Source organism: Balearica regulorum, chromosome 12, assembly GCF_011004875.1.
Source record: "Balearica regulorum gibbericeps isolate bBalReg1 chromosome 12, bBalReg1.pri, whole genome shotgun sequence".
Taxonomy (NCBI): domain Eukaryota; kingdom Metazoa; phylum Chordata; class Aves; order Gruiformes; family Gruidae; genus Balearica; species Balearica regulorum.
In genome coordinates, this window is record NC_046195.1 from 7,056,388 (window position 1) to 7,082,613 (window position 26,226).

The window sequence follows — 26,226 nt, forward strand, 5'->3', positions numbered from 1 at the left end:
TTCAAAGCAAGGCTAAAATCCTCAATTTCTTCCACCTGCCTTACGTTATGTAAACGGCTCGGAGTAGTGCAGAGGGCTTGCGACAGGCTCTTCCCAGCACTAACGCTGAGGGTGGCAACTGTAGGGCTGTGCACCCCCAACCTGTCCCAAGGGACCCGCTATTGAGGGGGCAGAAGCAAGATGATGATGTGGGGACACAGCCCTGCAGTGCTGTCCCCAAGGACAGAAGAAGGGCAGGTGACTGCAACTTTGAGACCACATGCAGGTTGACTCCAGCTGTCAAAGAGATGGTACAGTCTGGTTTGGTCAAACGGCTGCTGTCAGCATACCTTACTTCCCACTGCTTCAGCCCCTTCTCCTGAAAGCTGCACACCCTGGGTTTGGCTTAGTCTCCTCCATCCCCTTGTCTGCTCAGGTTTAGACTCCAAATTCCCTTCCCTCCTATAGGAGGCACAGTCCCTGCCAACTCCTTACTTCTGGCCCTGCTCCCAGGCTTTCTGCCCCTGATTAAAGGATAGAAAACCTCCAAAGGAGATCACACTTTCTTTACATAATCTGTTTAATACTTTTCAAGTAATTCAAAGCTAACTCACACTCCTGAGAAGATCTCAGAAGGACTCTTAACAATTTAAAGGTTAAAAATTTGTGTTGAATTATTGAATACAAAGGATGACAAAACCCACCGTTGTGGGCTTCCACAAATACACCCAAAATACCACAAATGCTGCCAAATTCAGTCAATCAAAACTATGAGTCATAAGTGACCCAAAAGGCATAGGGTTTGGGTATTTGGGTTTCTTTCACCTTTGTTCAGGTCTGACTATTTTTTTTGTCCTTTCCTATTTGAGCTTTTGGTATATACTATAACCATGTTCTAAAGCTGTTCCCACAGATACGAGTGAGGAGAGCAAGGAAAATCTTCCTCAGGAAGTAGAACTTAAAAATGCCACACCACATACATCAAAAAGGTTGGACAAAAACTACAGTAAATGGCAACACGATATCACTGTGTAGCCCAACTATGCACCCTACTGGTGTTTTCTCAAAATGACTGAAAATGCATTGTGTTAACAAGGAAGATTTTGTTAGTTTTCAGATGGCATTCCGTTAAAAGGCCCTTCAATTAGGTATAAATCCCTGCATTCATGTTATCATTTTTATATATACAATAATGCAAAGATTGTTTTTCCTTCTCAGTACAATTAGAAATAATCTAACTCACCTGCAGGAAACGTGGCACGCACAGAAAAATCTTGACTAGCTTGGAGGCTCTGGAACTTTTGTACTTCAGGCTTCTACTCGTAAGCAGCAAGGTAATTACTGCCGGCTTCTGAGTTTAGCTTACAAGACCGTTTACACAGCACATTTCTCTCAATGCCAGGTAAACTTTGGTAGAATTCCAGCATACATGTTGGTATTTTTCTCTACGTTCCTTAGCATCTCTTCAATCAGAAACGCCCCAGAAACTTTTCTGGTTACAAGAATGACTTTCTCCCCCGTAAGTACATCTAATCACAATAGTTGCTAAGATGACAACCTTATTAATGTCGAGCATCTCAACAGGTAATGTTTAGATGCAATTATCTTTAGTTAGGTGACATCCTAAAGCACCACCAAGATCAGGCTCATTCATTAGTCAGGCAGTATAAAAACTACCAATTAATGGGTCTCATTCTACTCTTGGTCATCTTGTTCCTCCTCAGCAAGGAATTGTCAGAGAACACTTCTCTGCACTCAAGAAAACAGGAACAGTTGCGTTAAAGAGGTGGCTACTTCTGTTCTCAGAAGTTCTGGTGAAATGCGTTTGCTTTCTCTGCACTGTTACAACTGAACACAGTGTTTGTCTGTGACTTAGGATTCACACAATAATCTTAAAATAGAATGCTTCCTCCTCTTACATCACATTATGAACCATAAACAAAATGATGACAACTAATACTGTCAGAATTTTTCTCTTTTCAAAATGCAAATATTTTTAAAAAGCACTATTACTCTCAGCCTTCTTCCTCTCAAACATTCCTTATTTCACTCAAGGTGTTTCCTCGATGATATTTCTCCTAAGAACATACAGCCTTTAAACATACATTCCAGGCTACGTCCTCTGAGTAAAAATGCACTGGCTGAGTTTCCTCCCATGCGTGCCCCTACAGCACGTTTGTTTTGTTCAATCCCACATTTATCCTGTTCATTATGGTCTGCCAACAACTCCTTTTTATGTTGCCATTCTGCTTCCCCAAATCCCTCTCGTTTCAATGAGCTCCATTCTAATATTCTTACACACAGTTCTCCCCATTGATGGGATGCTGAGCATCCACTCCTACTTTTAATTAGGGCAGCCACGGAAAAGGCAGTACACGTGTCCGTGTTTTAACACCACAGTAACTACAGGCCCTAACAAAAAGTGATTTCAGGACAAATTCAGCTCAGTTTGCTGAATATTTAATATTTTAGGATGTTTGTATGGAAGTGAAGAGCTGGAAGAGCAAATGCTTAAGAGTTACATGCAGTGCCTTGCCTCAGATAAAAGTAGGGGAACCCAAACTATCACTATGGTGATAAGCCATCTGTACCTTATTAATTTTAATTGATGTATCTGCACTAGTGGGGTTTTTTAACACATTTTAACATATTTGATGCTTAGAGAATTTAATCTTCCATGTTTGTAGAACATCTGGTGTAGTGGGACTCTGATGCTAACAGGGTGCTGCTTTAAGTACTACTGTAAAATAAATACTAAGAACCACAAAAGCTGAAGATGAAAACAAGAAACAGAAGACCAGCTATGTAAATATTAACATAAAAGCCCCTGCAACCCCCGAGTAAGGAAAATCATTAAGAGACAAAAATATAACTGCAGATCTTCAGCTGGTCTTTTTGGAAACCATGAAGTATCATCTAGTCAAAGACCCCAAATGTCTCATCCCAAGCCTGCACAGTGTATTAGTCTCATCAGTTTGTCGAAGACCCTTTTTAAAGGTATGGTCTGAAAAGAACACAATCTCCTCATTGAAAATCCCATATTATCAGCAGAAACAGTAACTTTACAAGAAAGATTTCTGCTGGCAGGGAGCTACTTGTAATGCTTTGCTGGTAACTTACACTTGCAATTGCTGCCCATACCGGTACATCTTCACAAGACAGTACGCATCAGCAGAAGATGTGTAACACTGCAAATTGTGCGTTACCACTTTTGTGAGCACTCCACAGAGTGCAGGCACCATTCTAGGTACTATCTTAAATGGAAAAGTTTGCAGTGGTAGAAGAAAAAAAATTAAGCTCCTGTCAGGGAATTTTAGGTGTCTGGGATCAAGTCCAAAAAATCCTCCTGACTCATCCATTATCTTCCAAGTTTTACACTCGTTCTAAAAAATTGTCTGTTTTCCATCCCAATTTGTATTTCTTTGTGCACCTATCTTAAAGTGCCACGATTCCCTCACAGAATGCACAGCAGCAGATCTGAATCCATGAAACAGATACTTTAGAAGAGGTAATGCAAATATGAGATTACAAAGTATTGGCCACAGAACTTTTGGATTAACGCATCACATTTCTGGGCACGTGTCTGAACTCATTCTTGTTTGCCTGTGAACATACAGAAGAATTGCACTAAGTGGAGAAATGAAGGCAGATCAGCTCTGGGTGCTTGCATCCGTGGATTGCTATTGCTTTGCATGTACTTGATTCGATAGTAATCAACCGGGTATCCCAAGCTATTTTGTTATACTGCCCAAAACTGTTGACAGTGAACATCATAGACGAAATACTGCATGCAGTTACTGGAAGAATCTTTTAGTAAGGTGGTGCAATATGAAAAAGTCTGATTTAGGCCACCCCTACATGACCTTCTAGATAGAGAAAGGAAAAGCCGTGTAGTTCTCTGGTTACGCAAACACTGATAGATAACCAAGTCGAACTTAGTTAATTTGGTCAACCAAGTTTCACAGGGATCACATGTTTAAGAATAAAAGAATATAGACAGCATATCCAGATTAAATTGTGAAAAGCCTTCACACTGCTGCTGAGGGATTGCTCATTTGGGAGCTCACATCCCTATCTCATTAGAGTAAATGAATTGTGATTTCACAAAGCAATGTTTTACTGTCCACATGTGAAAAATAGGCCTAAAAAAAGTGCAGCTGAAGCACTGCCTGGGCACTTCAGGCAGCATCCAACTTTGTATGTGAATTCACAATCATCTTATTCTACATTCATCAGAGTCAGGTCAAAGAATAAGACTTGATGGCTTTCTAGGAGGGGGAGAAAACTGTGTTTGTAGTTAGGTTATGTTGTAAGATCTCCATGTTACACTGGAATATGCGACTATTATTTTCCCTTTATCTGAAGACCTGCAAGAAACCTCACTGAAAAGCGTATTGCTCAGACTTGAGCATTGTCTATTTCTAACTTACCTTCTGAGCATGTTCAGAAAGCACTCTCTGGTTTCTGAAAATCTGGGCAGCTCCAAGAGCTTATCTCCTCTTTGCTGAGTTTTCTCCTTCTTTGTCATTAACAACCTTTCAGCCCCCTTCCCATGGGCTGTCCTCAAGGGCAATGAAAGGCAACACAGTATACAGCTGGAGGAAGTCAGTAGATATCAAAAAGTTAAATGTCAAATCTTCATAAAAACACAAACATTTAGTATTTGCTTCCTATTCATGCAGTGGCATTCACCACAGTGAGAAAAGGATATGTACTTTGCAAATTCTGTAGCTCTGAGGGGTGCTAGATAAGGATAGCGATAGTGCAGCCAAGATTGCTAAATTTATTACAGGAGCCTGTGATCCCAATAGTATATTGCTAATAACAGTGCCAAATATCCAAAGGCAGCTGCTCTTTAGAGGTTATCCAGTCCTGGATGCTCCCTCGCGGAATACCGCAGAGCAATAAGCAAAGGCATATTATACCAGTGGGAGAAGCAAGCTGCTCTTCTTAGATATAGACAGGCAACAAACATCCAATATTTCTTTGAAAAATCAAGGAAAACTGTGCCAGAGGACAAAAGGACACCTGTGCCAACAGAAACCAGAATCTCTGCAAACTAAAAGTGTCTTTGCTGCTGCAAGAACGATGAGCCAGCCCACGCTAACTGCCCTATTCCATTAATGCATTCTAACTCTTTATTCTGGCTAAGCACAGCTTAGAAAACAGTTTGTTTTCTATTCACAGCCCCAGACTTCAAAAATAAAAAAATTCTTTGGACTAAAAACCCCAACAATCTACTAGAAGTTTGCCATAACATTTTTGCAAATTCATGCAGTCTGAATTCCAAGGTGGCTACAATCAATCTTTTTTATTTTATTCTGCATTTAGGTTGAAGACTTAGGCGTAGGGTGGAATGTACTTAATTTTCAACTTTCAATGTATAGAATTAAATTTCCATTATTTTAACATCTTTTTATTTCTTTTTAATATTTGCCCAGTGACTGCAGCAAAACCTTATATTACAGCCCATATTTCAAAATTTTTGTTGACTGCTGAGAGTATCCTGTCAATTCTTCTACATTAGTACTGGTGCATCCTCTTAAAATAAACCATCTGCTAATGGCAAATTCCATTGTTCCCTGCCTGGGTACGTTCCTCAGCCATTCAGATGGCAAAGATGGGGAAGGGATTAGATGGAGAATTATTTGGAATGGTGAAGAAGGAATAAAGAAAAGCAGTATTTTACTTGAGTGATGACACATTCCTGAGCACCCGGACTTCTAGAGAGCAAAGAAAAAAGTTGGTAAAAGCAGACCTTGACAGGGTGACGATGACATTTTACAACTGTTGTTGAAGGACTGCCTGGTTAGGGTCAGGCCCTGCTCTTGGAGATGCTTGCTACTGGCAGAGACAGTATAATTTCACAGGCAGTGTTTGGTCAACAAAACTCTAAAATTTATGTGGAGAAGATGCTGACAAAAACTGACCTTAACCAGTAAAATTTTGTATATTAAATGCAATATGCATGCAAGTCTGTATACAACACATGTGTATTTATGTTTTTATATAATTTACATAGACAGACATGCACAACAGCATCTGGATAGTGGCAGATAACCTTGAGCATAGCTGAGTGTAAAAAGAGATATTCTACAGCTGTTCAGGAACCCACACTATCTTCTCATCTTTCTGTGTAACTAAAAAGACCTTCTTCAAAGTGTAAAGAAAGAAATTAACGCAGTGCTGTGAAGTACCCACTTTGAGAGTGTTCTGCTAGCAATTCTGACTAGAGTGTCGCAGTTATAGAATATTTTGATTAATACTTCTTCTATCATAACTTAAGAAAAACCGTAATTTCAAAGACCTTCTACTGAGGCCAAATGCATTTCAAGATTTTGGCCAGTTTGCTTCTCAGCTTCTCCTTTAATATTTGACTAAGTGTGTCTTTGGGCTTATCAAGACAAAACTAAGTATGACCACAACATTAGCAGACATTTTGTCTGCATCATTTACAAATAAATCTGTTCCTGTTCCTCTGGAAAACTGAAAAAGTACCTCCATACCAAGCTGGCCCGTCTGACTGAACCACTTCTTGGTGAGAGTACCAAGAGATGGGCACTTCAAGAGAATCCCACTTAGTGAAAGGCTTGTTGCTTAAATTACCTTAATTATAACTGTGGCTGTTGTCTTTGTGCATAAGTTATGAAGATATTCTGATTTTTCACGTAGATCAATTCCCCTATTTCAGGAAGAAAATATTCTTCTGTTCATTTTAGTGCACCAACAAGTGTTAAGTGTGCAGGGAATACTGATATTCCCATTCTTAACCAGAAGGGTTCCTGCAGTATTGCTGGGCACAGACCAAAGGATCTTGTTACTGTCTCAGGAACAGAAACTAAGGGCCTGAAGGTCATGGGGAACATTTCCATTTTTTGATGGAAAAAAGTAGCAAGAAAAATTTCTGCCCTCACCGAAGACTGCATACTGAGGCTGACTGTACTTACATGATGGGATCATGATAATTTCCATTAAATTACTATATCTTTGCCGACTTGCCACTGGTGCCCACATTTAGACATGTATTTCATGACAGAAAATTCCAAGCAGCTTTTGCAAAACAAAACAAAAAAAACCCACAAAAACCCCACTTTTTTTTTAAAAAAGAATAAACCCCAAATTTTAAAGACCTTTAGAATTAATCACTCACGAAATCTACTTTGCAAGGGGAAACAGTTCTGGTAAGGCCAAAAAATTGGCACAAGCCATAAAAAACAACCAAAAACCCAAACCAAGAATCCAAATAAACCCAAAAAACCCCCTACAATCTAATAAAAATATTGAAACAGACATGCTACTAGAATTCTCAGCATATACATTCTAGTGATATACTTGAAAAGCCATTCATACTGACACTTCTGTTATTTGCTATTTTTAAGCACAAGGCTGAGAGCCTGCAACAGAAATTGGTTATATATGAGGAAACAAAGACTGCAACAATCTGCCTCTCTTTGAACACAACAGTGCAGAAAGGTCAAACAAATAAAATCTATCAATAACAGGAAAATAGATTGAGCAATATAATCTTAACTTCTACTCTAGAAATAAAGCAGTGAAGAATTTCTGGCATGAAAGATAAACGCACTTAGGCTCAAAACCAGTTTAGATTCACTCACATAAAAATTATTTTGGACAGAAACAATTATTTACTACATAAATATGTAACACCTAACAAAATGTTAGGGTATCTAATCTATAACAAGAAATCTTGATTTTCAGAAGGAAAAAAAAAAAAAAAGAGATTAACATTTACCTAAAGAAGCTTATACTTATATGAATGTTATTCTTTTCCCTGAGTCATCCCATCAAATTACTTTAATACAACATTGATTATCATGTGGATGCAGACAGAATCCAGTTCAGAAATTAAGACATTCAAGGGAGCTCACAGAGGTACCTCAGAAACAGAGATAGTTGTCATTCTCAACCACCTCTGCTCCCCTGGATCCCTGGGCTACCTGAAGGACAAACAATTGGACCTTCATCCTGCTTGGAGCTTCAATTCCCTGGGAGGTAACTGCATGTCCACGGCAATATTGAGACTGAATACATTACGCTAGCATCCTATACAACCACACAAAAGGGATCTGGTATTATATAACTTAAAGACAAACTACATGATGGCCTACATATCTTTCGACATTTCCTTAAGAAATGAAAGACTTGACAAGTCACGATCATACAGAAGTATGATGGTGTTGAAGTAACCAACCAGGTATTACTCTAACAAATGCCAGAGAGTATTCCAGTACAGTTCCATCTGCCCCAATTCATAATTCCTGAGAAGAAATAAAAATAACCTAAAAAACATACTTGCTCAAAAATATATTTCTAATTAAAATTAAATGTAAACCCATTATAATGACTATTATGGAGTTAATATGCTTGGTAGATTTAAACTGGAGTGCTGAATTTATTCGGAAACATAAATCAATCAGTTTGAATCAATTCAGAAACACATATCAAGGTCAATCACAATTTAGAATTTAGCAAATTAACTATTCATTTATGGTTAACATCCCTACGTTAATCTTAAAGCTGCACAAACTTCACCTATTATTATGCTTGAGACTTAATAATTTGCCTCGACATTTAGAATAGTTCTTACATAAAATTTTGGATTTGTTTTTAAATAAAAAGCAAGATGACAGAATAAACAATGCTGAAAATATACTCCTCTTTCCCAGAGGAGCTGTAATCTTGGATCAAAAGCCTACAGTTTCTTCTCTTTCCATCAGTATTACAGCTCAAAAGTTGTTCCAACACCTTTTTTTTTTTTTTTACAAAAAAAAGATTTTTTTCTGTATTTAAAACTATTAACTATATATGTTAAACCAGTAGTAATGTATTTTTCTGCATTGTTTTCTACATACTCAACCAATACAATATAAAAGAAAGATATAAAGTACTTTCATTAACTGTAAAATGTGTTAATTAGTTAAATAATTTTTTTTTTTATCATTGAAACTATCTTAGGTAAAACAAACTGGCCAAAACTGGCTGTACTGTTTCAGGTCAGTGCTGTGTTCATATATCATCAATAGATGAAATTATTATTAGAAATGAGTCACAGTACAACAACAATTTTGTTGAGCAAGTCTGAGCTACTATAGAGGATTTAATTCTCAGAAACAGCTGCATAACAACCACACTTCCCTGAACAGTAACAAATTAAGGGCATCCACAAGACTCCAGCTGTGCTAATGAATTCTTTCCATATCTACAGACACGATCAAAATACCTGCAGGACTTTTTAAAGAATGTCAGTGTTCTTATGTCTCCATCCTAAGAAATAACTCCAACATATATAATTTATGTTATTATTCATTTATCATTTTACTAGTTCTACAGACACATATTCAAATTAAAATACTCAGCAGGAAAAATTAAGACAAATGAAAGTATAAAACCAGAACAAATTATTTAAAAAAAAAAAGTCAAACTACAGAATAATATCTACCACCTCAGAAGCCATTTATAAGGCAATTCAAAGGGAAGATGAGTTTGGGTTAGATTAAATAAAATAGAAACTGCAATAAACCCATGTTCTTCAGTACAGACTAGATTGCCTTGCTCAGCAATATGCTCTACCAACTAGTTACGCAGTACAGTACAGCATCCTGTTCTGATCACTAGATTTTTTTCACTGGGGGAGTGGGGCAACAATTACCCGATGTCCTGGTAAGGACATTTCAAACAACAAATTGATTCTTCAGCCTGTCATATGCTTTAGAAATCTACCCAAGAGATTGAGGAAGTAAAATAAGGATGTCATCACAAACATCCATGAAAGTTAATCACTTAAACAGCCCCTCAACAGCCTCAAAACTTCATTGCATATTCTAACGCAGGTGAAACACCTAGTAACAACAGCCACAGCAAAATAATGTACAGACACTCACTCACAGCTGGTCTCGGAGCACTCTGGTGCACATGCACCTCCTTGCACATACAGCATGCTGGGCACACACATATCCCCGCAGAGAGCATGCGAGGTCAATCACTCCATCCTGCTAATGAGAGCAGGCAAGCACAGAGAGAAATACAGTTTCTACCCCTCCTCTGCAAGGAAGCATACAAGATCTCGTATCCATCCAATGGCATAATACTTACTACAGTGAACTAAAAATTAACATTATAGGTGAACATGTGCATTCCCTATCTAAAAGGGGCAATCATGCATTAGCTAATTCTCACTTTCTGATTATCTCTTTCTTTGTTCCCTCTTCCATTTCGTTGTGCATTCGACAGTGCTTTATTCAGACTGCCCTTTGTACTTAGCTGTCTCTCTTTCCTCCTCTTTGGGGTAATCTCCTACCCTACTGTGTTACTTCTGTATTTTGCATGCTGACATCCACTGACCTCTAAAGCAGTAGTACACAGCAATTCTAACCAAATTCACTTCATTGTCAGTACCTGGTGAGAAGAGACAAAACAATGCATCTGAAAAAGGTAAGACTAGAAAAGAACAGAGGAAAAAAAAAAAAAAAAAGACTTGGCATTTCTATAACATTTTGCAAAATTACTCCTTGGAATTCCATCCTAACGCAAGTGGAAGTACACTGGAGATTATCTGCTTCGCTATAATTGTAGGTTAACTGAAAACTTGCTCTGTGTGTGTTTACTGAGAGCAGGCTAGCACCAGCTGCCTCCAGAAAATATGCAGAACTGGACTTGTTCATATTGTAAATAACTGCAGTGCTCTGATTTCCAAGGACAGCTCCTTCTTCCACAAGGGCTGGTTTTAGCAGGAAAGTGTTATGTCCATATTCCTTTAAACATACAGTTTTCAAGATGCTGATTTTAGTAATTTCTCAAGTCCAAGGAGTGACAATACTAAAAATGAAAAATAAGATCTCTTGGACATTCCATCACCAATAAAGTTCATAAGACAAGCTCCTTATAAATGCTTTCAACAAAGCCTCCATTGCTGTCATTCCCACAAAAACATCATCACTGTCTTGCAAGGAAAGGGAACAATTTCTCTGCATCTACACATTGTAGGGGTGGTCAATGTTTGTAACACTATGAGACACGCACAAAATCTGTCATATGGTCAGCAACCACAAGCTCCATTCATACACCTCAGAGCTGTCATATAGAATCCCAAGGTACTTTACACACAATGGAGGATGACTACTCCCCAGCGGCCCCAGTGCTCTATCATGTATGGCAGTCCAAAATGCACCTGTATCCCAACATGACCTTCAGAAGCCCTAGCACCAGTGCAGCACTTGAACAGCTTGAGAGCCATATGCGGCTAAAGAATCAAAGGTTAGTCACATCTTACCTATTGTTATAAATAGATTGTAAGGTCCTTGAGAGTAAACATTTTGTGTTTGCACAGAGCCTAGTACAAGAAAATCCCTGCCGATGAATTGGACTCAGAAGTGCTAATGCTATACAGGGTAGCTTGCGCAAAGCCAAAGTTTGTTTCAGTGTAATAAACACTAAAACATGGATGTAATGAATAATAGTGTGACAAGCTCATTCTACAAGGTAGTATGCATTCTACATCTTTCTCTGAGAGCTGATAATCATATTCTTTCTCTTTTCTCCCAAGTTTTCTGCAACATGGCATAGGAGTTCTGCAACATTGCTGGGTTGCAGATAACCATTTACCAATATCCAACAAAAAATACAGTTTGGGGTTTTTTTATACGCATCACTAAAGCTGAGTATTTCAAGGGCTAATATCTTGGGAAGCACAGTATGATGATACTCCTTATCTGAAGGGCAATAAAACAGGTTTTACTTAGTTTGTGGGAACAGGTCCTAATCTGAGTGGTAGCACTAATACATGGAAAGGATAAAGAAAAGAAAAAGGATGAAAGAAGTTGAAGACGGATACACGTTTTAAGGGAGCTGCTGTACTATCATCCTGTGGCTTAACATTATTTCACTGCTTTATGTTCTCACTTGCTGTCTTAGCAAAATAGTAACAAGAAGCATCACTATTACAAACCCCAGTATCATCCACTTAAGACAGCTGAGCTCTCACTAGGAAATAAAACCCAGATTTTGTCAGCAATCCTGCAGACTCCCACTGCTTGTAATCAGGGAGAATTTATACCTCCTAAAAGGATGTTAAGCATACTACAGCATGAGCCAGCTACAGGATGGTAACACAGGTATGCAATTCACCAACCAGGAGTCATGCACTTTGACAGTCTCTCACAAATACCTGAGGCTTGCAGTACAGTCATTGCAGCAGCAGGCCATCCAATAATGAGGTTTTATAGGCAAAGCCCTCACTAGCATTCTTAAGTATATCATCTATATGAAGAGCCATAGATATAACTAAAAGCCATTAATATTACAAACTTCAGATTTTATTAACTGTGGTAAACAAGAAACTTGGCAGCATTGCATTGTTTCAGACAACCCTCTGAAGGTGCCCATGGTATTCCCTCCAAGTCACTCTTTGGCCTCCACTGAAATTTTACATGTGCAACAGGCTCTTTGCTGGTTATCCCCTCCCTTGCAAAGAATAACCCTGTTTTTTAATAAGCCTTCCAGCTTAGTGTGGTTCCCACAACTTATCCCCTGCCACAGTTGAAGTCACAGTAAAGTAGTAAATACAGTATTTTCATGTATTAAATTTTTGCATATTGCATGGAAATCTAGAACTTTCCCACTGGGGACACATTTCTTCACACTTGGAGAAAAGAAAGCGTAACTTTTTTTTTTATGTCTTTCTGCTGTTAGGACTTGTCCTCAGTAAGAATTTGCTTAGCGATAGGGAACAGAAGGTTTACAAAAAAAAAGATCAGTTTGGGATGAACATAGGCATTACTTATTTTAAAGTGAAATCCAGTAACACTCAGAATTATTAACGGATCTCAATCTCATTACATGATGAAGAAAACCAACAGTTCACTGGATGCTCAAATTACTTTGAGTTTGTCAGCATATAAATTATCCACATATTTAAATATGAAACTTTTCATCTTTGTTGTGCATAAAATGGATATACTACAGTATGAAACCATTGTAAAGAGAAAGTCTTAAAAAGCTCTCTTCCCTCATTGTCTAAAAGAATTTCTCACATTTATTAAATCTTTTGTTTTCAATTTTATTCTACCTGCCAGTGCCTGAGCTTTCTTACTAGAAAAAAATGCTTAACATGAAAAACATTCAGTTCTGGGAGCACTCTGGAAAGACTTAGGCTTGCTAATTTCCTCAATTATTTCTTTAGATATATTTTTAATCACAATTTTAAAACAATAAAAGTACCATTATACAGTATAAGAAAGAATTCAGTATGATTCTAAATTATGTGGCAGTAAAAAAATCCATATTTATAAGTCTGATTTGTGTGCTTAGTTATTTAAACTTGTATCATCCTTTAACATGAGACTTCAGAATAGAAAGTGAGCTTCCTGTCCTGATCCTAATTAGCAATACTTAGCTATTAATATATGAATTTATACATGTACATACTCTACACATTTGTATGCTAAAGATATAGACGTGCCCCTTTATTATCTGTCTCAAACCTCTTTGCAAAGGTTCTATGGCATGCAAGATTTCTTTTTACCGTTGGCTATAATCTCTTTTTCTTTGAAGGCCCCAAGAGTAGAGATAGATTTAGATAAAACTCCTTAATAGGACCACACAGATGAAGACCCATATAGCACAAGCTAAAATTATTGTTTCAGTAATCTCGTTCCCTAACGGAATTTTTAACCTTCAGTAAGGTAATGATTACACCAATATCACTGCTGTGACAACAGTTCGGACAGACACACCAAAACGAGCTTTAAATTAGGCAATGTGAGCTACTGACAGCACAGAACTGAACACAGGCTCACTGCACACGTGTTTTCCCAGCTATGGGACCTGGCTTTGCAGTACTTGCACTGCTAGAAGTATCTGGACACCATACAATACACTAAATCTCAAATCCTTGCTACTCATTTAATTACCTCCTTGAACAGCAAACAACAAGCTCTTTGTCCCAAAGACAGCACTACAAGACTTTGTAACTGGAAACAAAACAGACCTAAGAAAAAAAAAAACAGTTCTGCCATTGGCATCATCTGTAAAAAATACCATCCTGAATGGTGCAAAACACTCAAACCATTGTCATGCTTTAGATAAAGATGTTTCCCCAAATTGCATCTGAACATTTTAGTTAGATTGTTTATATTACCACATAATGCCAGACAATTGCTCCATGTCACTATTGATTTGTACGTTTTAAAGATAGCACGTATTTCCTATCTATCTCTTTCATCCTCATATTTAATAACCAGTTGCTAATTTAACATATTCTTTGACACTATTTTAGTATTTCAAATCTACATGATATTAATTTATCAGAATATAATTTGTTTTGGCCAAATTCCCCCCAGGTTGGTTGAGAGGTGCAGCTGTTAATGGTTTCTCAGTAAAGAATTTTTGAAAACATACCATGTTTAGCACTCATTCTAATATTTTGTAAACAGTATAAAGAGCAGGAAATCTACCCCTATGTCCAACATTCTTTCATAGTAACAATTTCTCTTCTTCCATTATTTGAATATAAACAACTCCTCCTGAATTACAAGTTTTGTAAAAATCTCTTCCAGTTTTCTCTCTCAATTCAGCTAAATCTCTAAACCATCACCTATAAGATTTCCTTGAAACCATGACTGAATTTTCTGAAACTATAAACCAAACATATCTACACCCCAATCAAAGAGAAGAAAATAAGTTTATACCAGTACTGTTTAACTATAGTAAGATATCATCTGTAATACTAGCTTTTAAGTGCTATAAGCATCCACATCTTTTAGGAACATTTATTTCTTTTTCTAGTACTCTATTATAGCCATATACAACTAAAATAATTTTGTGGGTTTTGTAAAAAATAATTTTACTTCAAATGCAACTTCCAAAGTCTAAATATAAAAACAGAATTTGAAGACATATTTCATTTTTCATGTTTACTCTATTTCCAGTTAATTTCTTCATCTTATGCAGGCCGCAATATTAAAATCTGACATCATAATTTATATCTAATGGTTGCTGAAGAACAACAACATAGTTATGTATCACTAATTATACAAGCAACATCACTGTTCTTAACATCTGCCAGTGCAGAACTGCAGTTACACCATCATTAAGTACAATACCTTTTCTAACTCTGACAAAGAGATAAACCCAATGCAAGAGAGACAACTGCTTTATTAGCAAGATTCTCATAACTTCATATAGGATAAATGTAAAAGATATGGTACTTACAGTGAATTCACAGAAATCAATACTATCGAGACTTTTGCTTCTGTGTATTCTCCCTTTTATTCTTCTTAAAGAGGGCTTTCCCTGACTTACACTACAGGTAGCACCATTGGGATTTTCAGAAGATGGAGTTACCCTGCCAAACAGAGAGAGGCACATATCAGACAAAGAATATATGTTTTTATTTAATATATTTGCTTAAAGTAAAAAATTACAAAGGAAAAAACATTGTCATGCTATACAAAGAAAGAAGGCCATTCTAAGCTTTAGATTTCAATCTGTAAGCGCCAAAATAAGACAAACAAAAGTGTAAAGAAATTTAGCTCCCATCAAGTCCATTGCTGCTTGCAGATTCAGTCAAAAACACATTATAGTCAACATTTTTGTACCAAAGTAAGAAGTATCAGAAAAAAAGACAGATCACACAAAAATGCATTTAACTCCTGAAAAACTATCAGGAGTATTTTTCTCTATTAATTCAGTGAAAAACTGAGTCCTGTGATACATGTTGATGACTGTCAGTTAAATCAGAAGGAGCCTGACAGTATTTGGCATTTGACCTTTTCCAGTTTGAGTGCTAATGGTACTTCAGCTATTCTAGCAATGAGTAATGATGAACAACAATGAAATTAATAGGATCTGTTAAAGTTATAGGGGTAATATATTAAGGAACTACACTTTATAAGGTCTTTCATCACACCGTAGTCTACACATTGCCCTAATGGGAGTTCATAACTAAAACATTTTGAGTAAGAAATCCGTATTTCAAGGAGCTTGTTGGAAGTTGCTAATGAGTAGAAGTGGGGTTAACAATTAATCAAATGTATTAAGGTTTGTGAGGTCAATACTTTAAATGCAAAATAGTCTCTAGTCAGTCTGACACCACGTTAGAAAAAGGAAAACCCCATTTCAGCAAATACGCTTACCAAGAATCACCTCAAAATGTAACATTCTTAATGTGCAGATTTACACTTTTCATATGATTTCTCAACTGCAGCCACCAGAGACTTCAAAAACTGGCTTAAATGAGTAGTATGTATTTTTTTGCATTTCCCAAGACTACGGACAGGAGTTCAGGGTTTTTCTCTGTAACCATTAAGATTCCTCTCACAAAAAAATATTTAAGTATGTGTTTTGGGGTCTTTTACTTAGAATTAATGGTTTTGATATGTACATAAACGTTTTTACAAAAAAGAAAGGTGGAGATGTCTCATACATACACATCACCAGAAAAGGACATTGCATAGAGTGGGGCACGTTTACACTTGAAATAGAAAATTCAAAGTGCAAAATATAATAACCACAGGCTGAATGCACTTGTTTGATTAGTGAGACTCCTAGGCCTACATAGCTTCATGGTCACAATAAAAGGTCCAAATGCATGTTCATAAGAGGCTAGGGAGAAGAAAAAGTTGCAATAACCAAACTTGAAAATGAAAACAGATCTTTTCAAATCTCTTATTCAATTTATAAAGATGAAGCCCTTGAGTTTTTGTTGATTTATTGTGATTCCCAAATCAATATTTTGCTTTCAGATGCCTGAGTTTTTTGGGTTTTTACACATGCACACACACAAACAGCTTGCTGTAAAATTCTCTTGATAATACAGTAATTTGTTTTAGATGTTTTTTCCCCTTGGGTTAATTTACTGCCAACTTTTAACTGCAAAGATAAATTAAAATTTCTAAGTGAGAACATACTATAATATTCAGACATTTTAATTGTATTATAAATTTTCTGCTGAAACCACACTAGATTTTGTGGGTATAATTATATATAGATTAAATTCTGAGAAATGTGTCTGGTTACTACAGTAACATATTTGTTCACAGAATGGAAACCACAAAAATGCCACAGATCCCCTGCTAAAATGTCTTAAAGAATTACTAGGATAAATTTCCAAAGACAGTCAGTTGCTCAGTCTCAACTCTTGTTCCAAAGACCAAGAGTGACATTTACGGTGATAGTACATTTCTATTGTATGAATGTATCTTCTGTTACCGAGCTCGCCAAACATCTCTGATAAAGTTAATCCAAATGTACATAACCGTACATATTCTGAGTCCATGTCAGATGCAGATGTCGGAGCCCACAGAGAGATCCATTGTTTCAGTACAGCTAGAGTCTTTATTCTCTTTCCAGAAAATCTCTGAGGGCTCCCTATTTCATTACTTATCACTTGGGTCAATAAATCTTCATGGGCATCTTCAGCAAATTAAATGCTTGTTACATTAGACTTCTTCCTTATACTTAATAGAAATTTTTTTAAACAGCTGTAAGCGGCATTGGGCTTTTCTTACTTTTGAACTATATTTCAAACCACTTATTCTAGGGCCTTACCTATAAATGTGCATTTCTTTAAGTTGCAAGTCGTTTAATGATTTCTGATACTGAGAAGCCTTTATAAAAAAAATAAAATAACAAAAGCCTTATGTGAAAGAAAAACAAGTAAAAATAATGGGCTAATCAAAGTTATGTAGTTTTAACAAAGAACTAAACTAATGGTATGTTTTGAAGGCCCTTCTACTTGGGAGCTCCACTCTTTAAAGCCATTTGAAAAAATTAACTTGCTGCCTCTGGAATCCATTCACCATTTCATTCTGCTGGAGAATAAGTTATGGCTATTACTTGTTTGCTTCTGAGATTCAGGAAAATGCTTTTAAAATCACATTTAACTATCAAAATACAATTTTCTGGGAAGAAATATCACAATTGAAAGATTCCCTTCAATCCTTTATAAAATAATTAATTTCTAAGTGCCTTTACAAGAAATAAAGTATTATTTAACCAACCAAAGAAAAATCCAGTCAATATCATTACTGGGAATCTGGAAGCTTTGCACTGTACTGCACACAAAAGGAAGGATATGATGCAAGATATCCATATTTACAGAATCATGGGGGTTTGACTCTATGGCTGATAAGAAAACTTTGGGAAAAGTGCAAAGACATTAAATATCAGCTTTTCCAGCACCTCTGCTACTCCTACTGTTTTAGCAAAGAGAAGCAATACCAGACCTGAGACAGACTTGGATCTGTTTCACCCCATCTTCTCAGAATGCTGGATGCAGCAATGAAACTCTCAAGATTCTGTTTCCAGTAACTTGTGCAGTACTGTAACAGGAACCCTTTCAAGTACTAGAAATTTCTACAAGAAATACGAGTCAAAAGTTAAGACTATTAAGTTGCAAGATAAACACGAGCGTCATCTTCAGTGAGCCCAAATTCATGAGATAAGGCTCAAAGTGTTTCAGCTTGACTTGAAACTAAATTATTCAAAAATCCAAAAAACCCAGTTTTTAAATCCTTCTCGCTTTTGCATCTTGTTTTGTGTTCTCAAAGTGTTCATTGTAATCAGAGAAATAAGTATTCTTTTTAAATGAATACTAAAACCACAATGCAATATTCTACGGTTCTGGCACCTGAACTTTAAAAAAAAAATCATTAGATTTACTACATCTAATTATTTCCTTTCATCTTTTATTTGTATTGCTTAATTAATACAAAATTAATAAGTGACTTGCTAAGTCACTGGCTGTAGTACACGCATCAGGGATGAAGAGGAATTATCACAGGTTAAAGCAGAAATATTTGTAAAAACCCTTTTAAAACATCTGCAGCTCATGAACTACTTCAAGGCAAGTACTCTTGAATCAAAGTCTACAACTGTTCAAGGCAATCTAGAGCTTTAAAAGTAGAACATAGCATCAAGATCCTTGAAGGGAGGGAACAATTCCAGATGCCTTGTCTGAAATGAGCTGTTTCTGTGCAAAGAATGTGTTTAATATTCCAGAAAGATAACACCTTTCTAATGGAGCTCATCACAGGAATCCTAAATTGAGGCACCTCAATTCATGAGCTTTTGGAAATTTTAGTCAAGTAAAATTGAACCATTTTGTAAATCCCACCTGGAGCCCGAGGCCCTTACTTATTATCCACAATTCTTACAACAGTTTCATTGACCTTGACTGGTTCCTCATCATATATCAGATTACATAACCATGACTCTAAATCACTTCTGTAGTTTGCAAAATAAGCAAATAAGCAAAAATCTTAAACTTTCAGTATCTGTATTCCACTGATGAACATGCTAGCCTAACAAAATACTATGCAACAGTGACCACAAGGTGCAGCATAATATCAAGGGCCAACAACTTAATACACACCATAACATAATTAGATGAAATGTATATAATGCATTTATATTCTACTTGCACATAATTACTATTTATAACAACCTTCAATATTACCTGGTTTTGTAGTTAAATTTGTCTGTAATTACTAATGTCATGTTATTTTCTAGACAGACCAGTTAGATTGAACATATTTTAAGAACTTAAAAAATGCTCTTCTTGTTTAGTGATTAGAGTTCTGAACAATTTTACAAATGACAACAACAGAATATTTAAAAAACAAGTCTTGAAATTATACATTTTCTGTATTTGTTTTCTGAGTGTAGTATTGATGTAAGAGTTAATTCAGACAGGACAAGTTTTCGACAACTATATAGCCTCAACAAGACTTACAATGCTGACGTAATTATTAAGCTTTATATATACTGCAAGTTGTCTGCCTATCTTGTACAAAATGCATTTAGGTACTTCTAGCAAATTATTATTGTTATAAACGGTGAGGATGTTAGCTGGACTCAGCTGAACGTGATCAGTATGCGTTCTGGCTCAAACACAAGGGTGGAGAAGTTGAAACTTACTCGCACTGATCAGATTGGAAGACCTAACAGTTGTAGTTACTCAATACTTTTTTGGGAAAAAAAAAAAGGTAATTTTGAAATAAAGACTAGTAACACTGAGCAGTCAACTGCTATGCTAAACTCTTGTGCACCTCTGCAAATATCTTCAGTTCTAAGCACAGTATACCACCTTCATCAGGGAAAAAAGCTATCAAACTAATTTTCAACACGAAGAAATCCTTTACAATGGGATAAACTGAAATTGTTATCCCCATTTCAAACAAACATGAAGAGGAACCAGTAATCAAAAATGGAAAACATCCATTCTGGTGATCTGTACTTTTCCACATACTTCTACAGAGACACCCAAGAGGTTCAATCTTTGATGCTTTCTTTCTCCTATACTAAAATGACATTTTTCATTATTTGATTATTCTAAATATGGTTCTACTTAGAACATAAACAATGGCACTTTTCTCCCTAGGGATGGTCCTAATGATAAAACAGGCATCCTTCGTTATAAGCCTGGACTTCTATATCCAAGCCTCAGCCTGAATACAAAGACTCTGAGTCAACAAAGCTTTTAGATTGATGCTTAATCCCAGACATGCTGGTTACTCCTCACTGATTTCAACTAAGATTACTCCTATGCTTGAAAATAAACATACCTGTGCAATATCTTACAAGAAGCAGCTATCATTTAACATCCAGGCTTCTATATCACACATTCTTTTAACAATAGCACCAAACAGGTAAATTGGATCCTGTCAAAATTCAAATTCTGTACTGCGTTGCATCTGCATTCTTTTCTGTAACCTAGACTCCCTCAGACAACTACCAATCATTCTTAAAAGATGCAGGAAAGGTAAATAGGGAACAGCCTCAGCCATTTCCATAATATTCTTCACAATGAAAATGCTAACTGAGCTTTTTGTCTTATTTCATGATGCTGCGCTCCCTTGCACCAAGGGGAGCATAGAGGGAGTAAGCCAAAGCAGAGGAAGCCTTTCAAAATAGGGACAAATGCTGTAAGAAACAGAAGGGAATATTAGTAAGAAGAAATTAGAGTTGCTAGAATATGCTGTTCCTTCTCTTTTTTTTTTTTTTTCCTTTTTGCCTGCTCCTTCTCCTTGCAGCAGAGAAAGATATTCAGTGTGACAAGAAATTATGGTCTACGTGTATAGCTTGCCTTAGTTATGTGATTTAGCTTTTCCCCATTGTAAAAGTATTCTGGTTGCATATATTGGAATTTCAATAAATATTTACATCAATTTACTGTTTTAAGGTGCTCCAGGTCAGTAGTCAGTTTCTCTCAAGCACCTTAGCAAATGTTAGTCCATGCTGCACTCTACCCATACCAGCAGCATTATGGTGGTGAGTTTTGCATCCAAACACTGTCCTCCCCAGCAACACAATTAAAAATATCCTACTCATCTCATTTAGGTTCCTACATATTAGATTACAATGCTGCACAAACATGAGAAAGGGTCTGAATCAGCAGTTCAGGACTCCAGCAACTTCCTCCATCACAGAGTCCAAAACTCTACTGCCCCAAATAAACCTCATAAAGTGATCAAATTCCACATTAAACAAAAGTAAGTTTCTGGCTCCACCACTTCCCACTGCAAGCCTGTAGCATAGCTTCCTTCTATTTGTTCAATTGTCTGTTTTATTCCCAGCTAGTTTATACAAATTTCTTAACCCATCATGAGACATTGGTGTCCATCTTTGGGGTTTTTTTGTTTTGTTTTCATTTGTAGCTCTGCTTTCATGCATCACAGAATAGGACTTACATTTTGGAGGGGAAAGCAGAAGAAAATTGGAGTGACAGATGCTCTATAGAAAAATAAAACATTGCTGTTACCTTTTTCATTTTCTTTCAGTAGGATTCAGGTGGATTATCTCCACCAACAAAAAGATGAGCATTTTAACCCTTTTTTATTAAATTATGTCTGTGCTTCCACTTACAATATGTATTAACACATCAAATAATTTATAAATCTGATCGGTTGAACAGAATGTTGTAAGTTATTTTTAAAAATAAGTAAATAAAAAGAGATTAAAAAGCATCCTCTGATTGTAGATTGATTTATACATTTTCTTTAGGTCTTTTTGAGATTTCCAGTGATACAGTACTGGAATAAACTTTTGTTTTACATGTTGGAAATATACACTAATATTGCATTGATTTTAGTAACAGCAGCATACTCCTCTCTCTAATATTCAGATTTTCTTAATGCATTGATAGTGACTATGCACAGATAAGAAAAAATTAACATGACAAAATATCCTTAAGCATTTCTCTAAATGCATCAGAAAATACTATTTCATCCACCAGCATAAATTCTATCCATACAGATAATGCCTAATACTATTAAAGTTCTCAAAGGAAGCGTGACTACATAATAGCATGTCATCTATTAATAAGAATATCCCAGAGACATGCTTTCAAATGCTCGAGTAATTCATACATGTCTCTCAAAAAAAAGAATATTTTATTTTTCCTTAACAATCTTAGTCAACTAAATCTTCAACAGGATTGCACTGCAGCAACATGATGTCAAGTTACAAATGTTATGAAATGCAATGCTTATAGTATGTATTAGTGGGGATCCACTATATTGTTTTGCAATGCCTCAAAAAGCACAGAATCTCACCATGAAACTAGGCAATATGGAGTTGATCTAACTCCAACTGAAGACATAAAGTATGAGTTGAATCGGGTCCTTGCAGACTTACTTTTAAAGTAGGCAAATATAGATAGCTTCACTGTAACGTGCCAGCAAAGAAAATGTTTGCAGAGAGACAAAGGAAATATGAAATAGAACAACTGTTATATTACCCATAATTAAACTTCTTAAAAGAAGGAACACACCAATACATACACTGCTGCACACAGACAGGAGTGGCATTTGGGGAGAATAAAATAGGTACAGTACACTTTATGTAACTTACATAATCAAAATCAAACCACTGAATACACTATAAAAACCTTTGATTATATGCAATAAAATTTATCTCTATGACAACGTATTTTTGTCTAAGACTACATTTGATTTTGTACATTACAGTTAGGATTAATAGATTTGCCAAATTGTGTTCTTATCTGCAAGGAATAGCAAGATTTGGATTTAATGACAGAAAGCTTACTAGTTCCACATTATGTTTCTTGAAGTGATGTATTTCCTTGACAATGTCTATGCTAGCTGGCAACGTGGGAAAAAAAGAAAGAAAAAAGTAAAAAACCACACATTCTACGATTCATGTAAGTCCATTTTTGTTACAATTGCTGCCATGAAAATATTTCTATTTGTGAACTACCTATTTTTAAACAAAATGACCTATCGTGCCTTCTGTGACACTTTCCTTCACTAGGAACATGCAAGTACAGTGAAAGAAAACCATATGACCGTTACCGCCCAAATATCACTCTTGGTCTTTTATAGATAAGAAATTATTGGCGTACAAATTTGTTCTTGATATTTTCCTCCCATAAAATCTGACTTCACAAGTTTCCAGATTTTCTCCTTATAATTTGTCCTGATGATGACACACATCCCACTGCTTCATTTAAGCTAAGAGTGGGCTCTTACAAGTCCACGAGTGACTGTGTATTGCAGTGCCATATGCTTGTCAGTGCCCTACTCACCCACATTACACCATTATACTCTAATACATTTTTTATAACATATTGTTGATTCATCCAGAAAAATCAGTTCAGCACACAATCAGCAAGCACATCACCGGTGGAAATAAGTCGGGGAAAAGCAGGCTTTGAATAAAAATGATCATATATGAACTGTACCTCTGTCGCTCACTAACCTACTACACTTGTATCTCTCTTTCCCATTTTCCAATACACCTGTCAGCAGAAGCAGGGGCTGGGAAATTCGGACCCCGGCTGCGTGCACAGCCCGGGCGGGGAGGAGAATGCGCTACAGTCGGAGGCAACACTTGGCTGTCACGGAAGCGGCAGACCCTGCTTGAGCTACTCCCGCGCCTCTCGGCTGAAGCTGCCATTGTCGCGCTCCGACAAGCGTCCGACACGGGGTCTCCCTGACAGCGTACGATAGCCCCCGTGAGTCATTATGAGCGGGAACCATGCTTCCAGCCGTGGAAAGCGCCGAGCCGGCTGTCCTCCGGCGGGCCCGGGGGCGAGCGAGCGAGCCGAAGCGCGGACAGCTCCTCCGGCACCACCGCACCGCCGCCTCCCGGCGTTTTCCACACGACTGGCGGTGAATTCGCCGGGAACTTTCTGCCCCGGAGATGCCCGCCGGGAGCCGCAGGCCCGCTCCCGCCCGGCGCCCCTCACGGGTCTCGGCACGGCGCCCCTCGCGCGGCCGTCATGTCTGAGGGAACCCCCCGCCGCCCCGCCCGCCCGTCCCGCCGCGGCCCGCGCTCGGCCAGGCGCAGCGCCCCCCGCCCGGCCCGGGCCGCAGTGCCGCCGGCCCCGTTTGTGCCTACTCACCACAGCTTCCTCTTTAAGGGCATCAGACTGCCCCTGTTGGAGGCGGTCACCCCTATGGCCATCTGCAAGACAGTCAGGTATTTCTGATACTTCATTTTGCCGTCGCCCCCCCTGTCCCTGCCTCGTCCCCGCCGCCGCCACCGACAGAGTCTCTCCAGCCGCTGCATGCAATCATCAAATTTTTATTTCCAGGCATCTGCCGTCCCTGCGTCGCGCTTCTTCCCCTCCTCCTCCTGCCGCGCTCCCTCTCTCTCTGCCCCCCCCGGCTCACGCTCTCCTCCTCCTCCTCCTGCCGCACTCCCTCTCTCTCTGCCCCCAGCTGACGCTCTCCTCCTCCGCCTCCCGCCGCGCTCCCGCTATCGCTGCTCCAGCTGACGCTCTCCTCCGCCTCCCGCGCTCTGCTCTGCCCTCCCCCGGGCTCACGCTCCTCTCCCCCTCCTCCCGCTGTCGCACTCCCTTTCTGTCGGCCGCCCGCACCTCACGCTCTGCCCCCCGACTTGCCGCCTTCCCTCTCCCCCCGCCGCGCCTCCACCTTGCTGCGGGACTCCCCCTCATCAGCGCCCTGCCGCGCTCCCCGCACCTGCCCCTGACCAGGCCGTTCGCCCCCCGGCTTGTCTCCTCCTCACCTGGGCCGTCTCCTGGCCGCCACCGCCTCCTCCTCCCCTCACTAGGCCTTCGATGCGGCCTCGGCCTCGCCCTCAGCCCCCTCGCCTCACAGGCCGGACCGCCGGCAGGGCCGCTCCTCCCTTTCCCCCCTGGACAAGCGGGCCTTCCCCGGCATCTCTGCCCGCTACCGGGGCGCTGCCGCCCCGCTCCCGTCCACAATTACCTGGGGCATCCCGCCCCCGCCCATGTAGCGCAGCTGCTGCTCTGCCCTCCCGCCATCAGAGGGGCGCCATGCCGCGGCCCGGCTCTCGCGCAGCGGTGCCCTCTCCCCACTGGCCTCGCCTCTAATCCCATTAGCGCCTAGAATAGCCCCATGTTATTTTAATCATCCCGCCCCCTCGTCCCCGCTAACAATGTCGGTTGTGGGTTAGCGGTAACCGGGCTGCGGAAGCAAACGCCTCGCCACCTGCTGAGGCGGCCCTGTGGAGGCAGTGAGGGCGAAGGTGAGCAGGAGGGTAGGGGTGAGGTGAGGTAAAGTAAAGTAAGGGTGAGTTGAGGATGAAGGTGAGGATGAGGCGGGCGGGCCGGCGGGGCAGGAGCAGCAGCAGCAGCAGCAGCAGCAGCAGCAGCAGCAGCAGCAGCAGCAGCAGTAGCGCTTCCCGCCAAGGTTCCCTCAGTGCGGTGCGCGAGGCGGCCGGCAAGTTCCTCCCACCGCGGCACTCCCCTGCACCGCCCAAGCTCGGGCACAGGGAGTCCGTCCCCAAAAAGCTAGAGAGGCCACAGGGAAGAGAGGACAACCTGCCCCCTCTCTTTTTTTTTTTTTTTTCAATGTAAGGAAAGCAACTGAAGTGTGTTTGAAAATCACGTGGTGATTAAGTCAAACTAAAAGTATTAAATGTTTTTAGAGTGGTGCCCACCTTGTGGACACTTCAGCAAAAATAGCTGAATACATAACTGTGTAGTGGCCTTAGGTGTGACACAATTATCAGTATAACTTCAATCTGTTCTGTGTCTTCTTTCTCAAGCTCCACACTAAGAGTGGCAGAAGACCATGGCGTTCAACAAGTGCTTTTAGAATTAATTCTAAAATGTGGCACGGTATGATCAGAGACCCTCCTCAGCACAAACATCCCTGAAGTGAAGGGTAGCGCTTAGCTGACATGTTGATCAAAGTGATGGGAAATACTTTGGCTAGAGAAATTCTGTTTAAGTATGTAGCTATTTTACAGAATGCAGATATGAACAAATCCATGCTGAAG

General features: G+C 38.9%; 1 protein-coding gene across 5 annotated transcripts in view; it reads right to left on the reverse strand.

Moving 5' to 3' along the window:
* TJP1 (tight junction protein 1) overlaps positions 1 to 24,592 on the reverse strand; it is a 165,563-nt gene extending 140,971 nt beyond the window's left edge. For 4 of the 5 annotated variants that reach the window (XM_075765119.1, XM_075765123.1, XM_075765118.1 and 1 more), the window contains exons 1-2: positions 24,362 to 24,543; positions 15,208 to 15,340 (exon numbers count right to left, since the gene is read on the reverse strand). In XM_075765119.1, coding sequence (XP_075621234.1) covers positions 15,208 to 15,340; positions 24,362 to 24,528 — 300 coding nt within the window. In that variant the 5' untranslated portion in view covers positions 24,529 to 24,543. Of the gene's footprint in view, positions 1 to 15,207; positions 15,341 to 24,361 lie in introns of all 5 variants that reach the window. The other variant, XM_075765122.1, reaches the window with a different exon arrangement.
* Between the last annotated feature and the right edge of the window lie 1,634 nt (positions 24,593 to 26,226).